Raw genomic sequence first — 8658 nt, forward strand, 5'->3', positions numbered from 1 at the left:
TAACAAAAACGATTTGCTCATATGCAAGATACGGAGAGAGAGAAGTTTTTCCACGAGTTGGCTTAAGAAATAAAATTGCTCACTTGTTCCTCGCAAAAGAGAAAAGGAAAAGACAGATGAAACTTGTCATCAATCAATAGATCAAATCAATCAGACAAGCAACTTTGAGGCACGGCAGGAACCGTGCGCCAGCTCTCCTCCATCTTATTTATTCCATAGGTGACGTAGAGGCTGAGGAACTCGCCGGAGGAGAGCACCGCGGCCCAGGAGCGGCACACAGCGTGGAAGCGCTGGATGGACTTGAAGGGCAGCCGCACGAGCACCTCCGCCGTCAGCTCGTCCGGCAGCACCGGCGCGCCGAGCGATCCTGCCACCACGACCATCCTCCTCTTGCTGGTCGTCGTCCTAGACGACATGCATCCGCCTTTAGGGTTAGACGGATGTGAAACAAGATCTGTTATTTTTTCTTTTGGATGTGAAACAAACGAATATAACAGCGAGGTAATCCGGGAAAGCTTATATAGCTAGAAAAAACTCATTACTGACCGATTCCAAAAAAAAAAAAACTCGTTACCGACCGAAAACGGGTCACGATCTTTCGGCTTTTGAGAGCATCTCTAGCAGACTCTGCATTTCGCCTAACTGTAAACTGTGTTTGCAGTTTGCACGGGGACGCTTATTTAGGCTCAAAATCATGGCGACATAACAAAAACTGTATCCAAACACGTAAAATTTTAAAAAACTTGTTTCACGCGAAAAATTTAAGCAAAAGCTCACCGGAGCTCACTCGCATAGATAGTTCTTCGTATAGTTAGTTCTTCTATACATAAGTTCGTAGACAGCATGCATATATTACATATAAGTTCGCCGGAGCTAGACCAGGCCTACACTACCATACCACTACACAAAATTGAGCTCATCCGACCTCGTGTGGTAGCTGTCCAGCGGCGGCGATCAATCGGTGTTGGAGGAGTCGAGGTCGATGTAGAGCTTCGCCTGCTCCGCCTTCATCACTCGCATGCCAGCCTCCTTGGATGCGTGCGCCTGTGACGCGGCGACGTCCGTCTGGAGGAAGAGCCACTCGTACTCGAGCTCGCGCCGGATGCGCTCTTCCATCTCCTCCTGCTCCCTCGCCAACCGCTCGAGGATGACGCGCTCGAGGAGCTCCTCCTGCCCCGGGGGAGGTAGTCCTCGGGCCCGATGACGCCTCGGCGTGGCGGCGCATTAGGCACGGCGCGAGGCGAGAGCTCCTCCTCCGGCTTGCTCTTCACCGGAATGAGCCGCGAGCTCGATGCGCCGGCAGATGAGCTCCCCGCGGACCAGTTGTCGGAGGAGGCGTGGCGGCGGCGAGCGAGCTCGCGGTCGAAGTCCTCAAGCTCGCGTTTGTCGAACGCCGGTGGCGGCCGGCTACCGCGCTTCAGCCATCGATGCGCCCCCGCTTGCGTGCGGCGTCAGATCTGGCGCGGCGGCGGCGCTCCGCCTCATCCCCAGAGCCGTCCGTGGCTTTCGCAGGCTTGCCGGTGGCGAGAAATCGAGCGGCGTGGTGGGGAATCGGGAAAGAACGCGGCGGCAGGGGGATAGGGTTTCGACCCGCATCTGCCCCGCAAACTCGCAGTTATACTGCTTCGGGGGTAACGTTTGCGGGCTGCAACAAAAACATTTACGGGCTGGATGAGTTCTGCTCTGGCCAGAAAATTGAGCCGAGCCCGTATACTCATCGGAATTATGCGGGTTCGCGCGTTATGCAGGGTCTGTTAGAGTTGCTCTAACTCGCCACTCGCGGGCCTGGTTTGGGACGAACTGATGAAGGAGCGCGATGGGGCGATGGGCCGATGGCGAAGAGGATCGAGCGAGAGGACGTGTTTTGCATCGGACATGTTTTATTTCTCTCTTTTTTTAACCTGCTCCTCTTCTTCTTCTTCTTCCTCTTCTTCTATCGAGAAAACGATTCACGCACCAAAACAAGATAATTTTCTTCCTTTTTTGCACTGTGGATCTGAAAACCATGTGAAATCCAGATCACAGTGAAAATCTGGGAACGCCCTCGTGGACCATCAGATCCACAGCCCACAAGGGTGGTAGTAGAGTCAGTAGGTGAATCATGGTAACCTCAACGTCATAATTCTCCTCCTTCAATCAATACTTTTGATTGAAGCATCTGAATTGGTTTTTCTGTTTGCCGCTCCGTCAGTATACTGCAGCATGTACAACAGTGGCCGGCAGTAGACTATATTGCTCTGTAAATTGGAATTTGTCTGTACAAAGAAATCATATTTGAGAGTAGTAGTAGACTATATTCCCCAAAGAAAAAAGTATTTCATAATTTGTATGCCCATTCTAAGTGTTTTTTCCATGTTTATTAGTTGTTTACCCGCAGGTTCTTTTATTTCGATTCAAGGCAACCGCGTGTTATTATTTTGGGTAGCACAAGATTAAATTCAAAGCTACTGGGAGCTTGAAGTTCATTCATTACTGGCTTGTGCCGGTATTTTACTTGGATTACTAATTTTCTACATTTCTGAATTTTGTACTTCTGAGAGATGTCTTCTTATGTAGCCCGAACCTGTTCCTTGCAACTTGAAGTATTTACCAAACACCTTGTAGTTAATTAAGTTAATGTTCTACCAAGCATTATCATTGTCTTTCAAATTCATTGCTTCTGATGCTCCAATGGGTTTGTTGCTGATTGTTGTTGCATCTGGCTGATAGCTGGTTGTAGTCAGGTAGCAAGATAGCTTGTCATCTCATTTGTTTTCTGTCCCTAACGGTTTTTTTTCCCCGAAGTTTGCATTGTATCAGAATGACAGTCTGAACCCGAGTGCAGATATGTGCCGTTCCCCAGTGACGGAGGACCCAGTAGAGCAAGGGTTGGCGGCCGACCTATCTTGATCCGTCCGGTGGAGCAGGGTGGAAGGCGGCGCATCGGCCTTGCTGGTGGCGAGTGGCTAAAGCCAGCCCTACCTCAACTTTTGTCCGTCCTCCGCCACAGTCCTCCGCGAGTTTTAAGATTTTCACTAAAATCCCGTTTTCACCTGTCGCTCATACTATCATTACAAGAAAAGTATTACAACACAAACACAGAAAGCACATAACTGCTAGACTATATTTAACTAGTGGCAATCGGTGTAAGTCTCGTGCTCTTGGTGTATATTCAAACTAACTAATAAATACTATATTCAAACAAACTAAGGGAGCATTGCATTATAGTTTGGACAAACAACCTAATGTGCACAAAAAAGAAGTTGTATCAAATTGCTAGAGTATATTTAACTAACGAAGATTTAACTGCTGCAAACCCCATGAACTCTGCGTAGGAGGATAACTTGCCAGACTCTCCTCATATAACAAAGGGACCAACGGCAAGATTTTACTGTCCAGTGGATTTTCTCCATGCAAAGAAACCACACACTTTTTGAAAGATTGTTCGCCTTCCGTAATGTGTCCATCTTGATTCATTCCAAGGCGTGAAGATTGCCCTCGAGATGCGACCTGCAGCACCCCATCAAGATCATACAAGTCCTCAATCATGCGCCTTGCCGGATCATAAAGACCTAGTTTTCTTCCCGTGTTGACCAATATTCTCCCGTCTCTGGGGTCGACAATCAACGGCACCACAATGTTTGCTGCAAGGGAATAGCCTGACCAACCTTCCAAATAGACTTTGTACGCTCTGTTCCAGATTCCATGCTCCAGCTTCCAAATATCTAATTCTTCTGTGACCGGATCTGCAAGGACCGCACATAACATTCCCTCAAGCTCGACCACAAATGCTTGGCAAGGACTCGTGTCACTCCACATTGCGATGGGTGAAGGGCAAGGGACGAGATCAAACATCATTTTTGTGACGTCAAATGATACAATGACCCTCTTATGAATCTGCATCAACCTTGGTTCACTCATCCAGTATAAAACTCCTGCTACATAGGCAGGTGGCATGCTATTTATAGGCAGATGCGGTTCAAGGTTGTGTTGGATCGACGTGAGTCCAATGACTGAGCATGTCAAGAAATACTGCCGAGATTCGAAGTCCTTCAAGTGATAGAAAATCTCTACGACAACATGCTCCTGTTTCAACAAATTGAACCCCAGACCAACATTCTTGTTGCCAACTGCGAAAGCGTGGTCTTCTAGTGTACATACATTGCCACGCTTCATTGCGAGTACACGGCGGCGCACTTGGTGTGGCCACACTACTGCATGGTAGTTATGGTGATAACCTGTGGAAGGATTGTACAAATAGTCCTCGGTCTCAGTACTTATTAGGTTCATACCATGGCAAGGCTTAGAGCAAACCACCTTTGTATCAAGCCAGGCACCTTGGCTAGGACCATCGCGAAGCAATTTCTTCGAGGGAGCAAAGCTGAAACCCAGTCCTCCTGGCCCCTTCCCAACAAGCATGACTTTTGGCTCCCAATCCATGTTGTTATGCGCATGGTAAGAGCGAATGAAACTTCCACTCTCGATCAAACTAAGCCACTGCTTGCTTACAAGTTTGAACTGTGTGGCAAAATCACCTGGGAGTCGGAGTAGGATCTCCTTGATAACTTTAGCTAGGGGAGATGATAACGCCATCTCTTCGTCGGTTTTGTGTACCGGAGCAAGACTCTCTTTGAATAAACTTAATCTAGGAGCATACTGCTCATCGTCGGTCTTATAAAATGAAGTCTCCGGTATTGCAAGAATGGTGTCCAGAGTTCCAGACAGTAGGTCATATGTGATCACCTTGCCTTTGGAAGTGGCCAAGATCACCTTCTCCGTCGGTCCACAGTCGCCAACACAACCGATAGCTCTGATAATCACCGGACCTAGCAAAGAATCTCCTTCAAGATGCCGCGACAAATCAATGCTATGCAGCAAAGACCAATCATCAGAGCTGTAGTTCCAGATCTCCATCATACCACTGTCTTGAGCACGAAGGTCCCGGACCATACACAAGCGGCCAGCGAGGTCCACCAAGTGCACCTCGGGTCGTGGTTCCTCAAAAGGTGGCGACCGGACGCATACGAAGGTCTCATCTTTGAGAGAAAATGATAATACGGCAGCTCTTGGCATAATAAGCCAATGCAGAAATCCGTCTGCGAATATCGGTGGCAGAAATCCATCCGCAAATATCGGCGGCAACTTACCTTGGGTCCATGTTGCTGTTATAATGGCAGTCTGAATAAAGCGGCGGAACCTGAATGGCACGCCTCCAACAGGTGGCCTCCAGCGATCTCCATGCTCGCCGCCGAGGACATACACCTCGCACCCGATCTTCCGCTTCTCGTCTAGCTTCCCACAGGTCACCCTTAGCCTCACGACCTTGTACTCCTTGGTGCTGGCGTCAAACCCGAGGCCGGCAGTCGAGAAGATGGCGTGCTGGCAAGGCGGCAGCCGGGTGACCGCCCGTGTCGCCGCGTTGAACACGTAATAGGCTGGCACCACCGCATCGTGCAGGAGAGTGAGGCCGCGGCACGGCGAAGGCGATAAGACCGCAAAGTCGCCGCGCACGTCGTCGAGAGTAAATAGCGGGCCATTGTTGGAGTCTGATGACGAGCCCAAGTACACCCTGGTGGAGTCGTATGCTGCTGACGGCGAGATGAATATGAGCTTAGGTTGCGGCGCCGCCTTGGCCTCCGCCTCAGCCTTGGCCGTGTGGAGGCTGCAGAACTCCTCCGATGAGAGCGCCGCGGCCCAGGAGCGGCACACGGCGCGGAAGCGCAGGATGGATTTGACGGGCAGCCGCAGGAGCACATCTGTCGTCACCTCGTCCGGCAGCACCGACGCGCCAAGCGATCCTATGGCTACAATGACCCTCGCCCTCTTGGTGGTCGTCGTCGACGACATCTCGCCTTGGAGGCTTAGACCGGGGAACAGCTGAGACGATCTATCTCAATCCTGAAGAAGAAATTAAAGATCGGGACTCATCTCAGATGCGAACATCAACAAGGAGGAAATTCGGGAAACAAAGTTACGGACCGAAGGGGCTTCTCGGCTTCGGCGTGGCAGTCGTCACTCGCCGGCCAGGTTGGGATCGGCGACGCCGAGGGGACCAAACGGAAGGGGATGGGGGGCGACGGCGAAGAGGATCGAGCGACGAGATGGATTTTCTCTTACTAGGAGTCTTTTTTTCTGTTTTTTGAAGCGAAACTAAGGGATCGGAGTAGGTCCAAAGGTTTCCATGCATGTTTGGGCTGGGGCCCACCTAAACCTCCGACCACAAGAAAGGTGGCCCACGAGTCCTCCCATAGCACACGAGTTTCCGCGACACCGGACAACATCTCCTTGATCTCCTGTACGAGAGGACCAAATCTGGGTCCATCCATTTCTCCAGAATTTAGAGTCCTTGCGACAGCTTGATTATCAGTTTCGAGAATAAACTTTGTGGCACCAATTTCAGTCGCAAGTTGTACACCCCGGTCTAAGCCTGAAAACTCGATCAACCAACTCACGTGTTCGTTCAAAGACAGATATATGTGTCTCGTGCAACATTCCGGACCAGCCACATATGATATAAACTCATAATCATGATGGCCCTTTCAGGTTCCTTACTCTTGCCAATCCAATCTAGTAACCAGCCAGCAAGTTGCTGCTGCGACCCAACAAAATCCGGCGGCCTAAATTCAGCAGTAATTCCTTTCCTCGCACGCACAAGTTCCCAGTAAAACTTAGCGTATGGACACTTCCAGAAACGATGAAGAACATTTTCTTCACGGCCACATGCTATGCAAAAAATTCCCGGTTTGATTCATCGCCGATGAAGTTCTGCACCCAAACAAGATACAAATGTGTCAAATACACCAAAAATGGGTAGAGAGGCAATCATATCACAATTGTGAAGGAGATAGAAAATAGAAGAGCCATTTTTTGAGAGTTGTAATTTTATATTCTAGGGCTGAGCTTCTAACCAGGAGGCACACAATCTTGTAAAATTTTCGGTATCGCTCCCTCAGGGTCGCCACTTTGTGGCTGTTAACTCCACATGACCCCTGTTGTATCCCTTTGAATTTTGCTTTGAATTAATGAAGTGTGGGCATTCCTCAAAACAAAAAAGATACAAATGTGTTTGCCCCTCAAAAGAAAAATCATACAAATGCGTTGCTCTCCGATGTGTTTTTTAATCGTTTACTAGGAGTTCATGTTTCCATGTGTTTGCATATAGGTTATCCTTTTTTTTGCGTAGAGGTTATCAAAAAGATTCACATGCGATAATTTGCTAAATTATGTTGTTTGATGATTCTTTGGAACGTGGAGTGTGAAACTGCCAAGTGCCAATGTTCACGGTATTCATAAACCAAACAATTTGTTTGTCAAGATCAAGCTGACTCAACAATGATCCAAGCAACAAATCGTGGACCCTCCGTGCTCGGCTGTTAAAAGCAGTAGGAATTTTGACATCATTGTTATGGTATTTCCAAGAAATTTTGACATCATTGTTTTTCTTCTTCTTTTAGTTGTGTGCATTCCAACATCTGAATGTCGACATGTTGTTACAGAGGTTGAGTGTTTTGTACCAATTGCATGCGCGCCGCCGCATCTAGGTCATCGATCCCTTACTTGGAAGGCAGGCAACAAAAACCTGCTTAACCACACGCCCCCTGATGGACGTGGAGGATATGGTTGAACCCATCGAAGGGTAAATATGACAAACCACATATTTATTTGAACTGAAGGCGGTGGAAAAACTATCCCCGTCGATGAGATCAGCAGAGACGAAAACAGAATAACATCAATAGTATGAATACTGAAAGAGGAAACAATCAATCGAAGCAGAAACCTCAGGAGATCGATCACGGGAATCTGAGACAGCCCAATGATAGATATGAAAAATTAGCGGGCAAATTGTGAACCAACTGGATTCCACCATGATCCCTAGGACATGGAGGTGGCTCAAAATCACAACGACATGGTTCGACACTGATGTGATGTGCCCATGGCTCCTTGGCACAAACCTTCCGTGAAGCACGCCCATCAGGAGCGGCTTGAGTTGCCACTTTGAGAGGGGGTGTCACCCCTCGGCGGGAGCTCATGTTGGAGGATTGGCGAGAGAACCCAGCTGCGACGAGCAAGGTTGAGACACGATGGACGTCTTGCCTTGTATGCTCTCCAAATCGCCGCATGCCACGGATCCGCGGACTCGACCTCGTCCATGGCCCAATAGATGAACACGGCCACCGAGCACCAATCCTTTTCGGAGAACCTCACCCTCTCCTCGAACATGGACATGTGAATGATGTTAGTGCAGATATGTCCCCACCGCGATGGATCGAGAATCCCTAGCCACTGCTCCATTGATCTATGCACCGTCAGCCTCAGGGTTTTGGTAAATGGGCATTCCAAGCAAAAAAAAGCAAAATTTTGAATATTTTGAATTTAAACGCTCAATGTACAGCAAAGTACGACATCATCTCAATTATTTCAACACAAATAGTTCTGGCGTGGTGGTAACAACCTATTTCCACCTTTAAAAGGTAGCTGCTTCAAGTTCTCCTTCTTGCACTTTTTTTGCAAACTAATATAAGTTCAAGTACTATCTATATCTATTTTGAAAACGATTGAATTCAGAACTGAATTATATATTTTGAGCAAATTGTGGTAACCATGTTTACTAGTCCCCCTTGATAAAAAGTGCCCCGTTTGGTAACCAAAACAGTGGTCAGGATGCATGAGTCACTGGGT

The 8658-nt window shown here is 48.4% G+C and overlaps 1 protein-coding gene across 1 annotated transcript; it reads right to left on the reverse strand.

The window, feature by feature from the left end:
• Positions 1-3145: 3145 nt before the first annotated feature.
• On the reverse strand, positions 3146-6114 carry LOC123098573 (uncharacterized). Its single transcript, XM_044520612.1, has 2 exons — positions 5959-6114; positions 3146-5877 (listed from the first exon to the last, which is right to left on the reverse strand). The coding sequence occupies exon 2, from the start codon at positions 5824-5826 to the stop codon at positions 3271-3273; it is 2556 nt and encodes an 851-aa protein (XP_044376547.1). The 5' UTR covers positions 5827-5877; positions 5959-6114; the 3' UTR covers positions 3146-3270.
• Between the last annotated feature and the right edge of the window lie 2544 nt (positions 6115-8658).

The sequence above is a fragment of the Triticum aestivum genome, chromosome 1B, assembly GCF_018294505.1.
Source record: "Triticum aestivum cultivar Chinese Spring chromosome 1B, IWGSC CS RefSeq v2.1, whole genome shotgun sequence".
Classification (NCBI taxonomy): Eukaryota; Viridiplantae; Streptophyta; class Magnoliopsida; order Poales; family Poaceae; genus Triticum; species Triticum aestivum.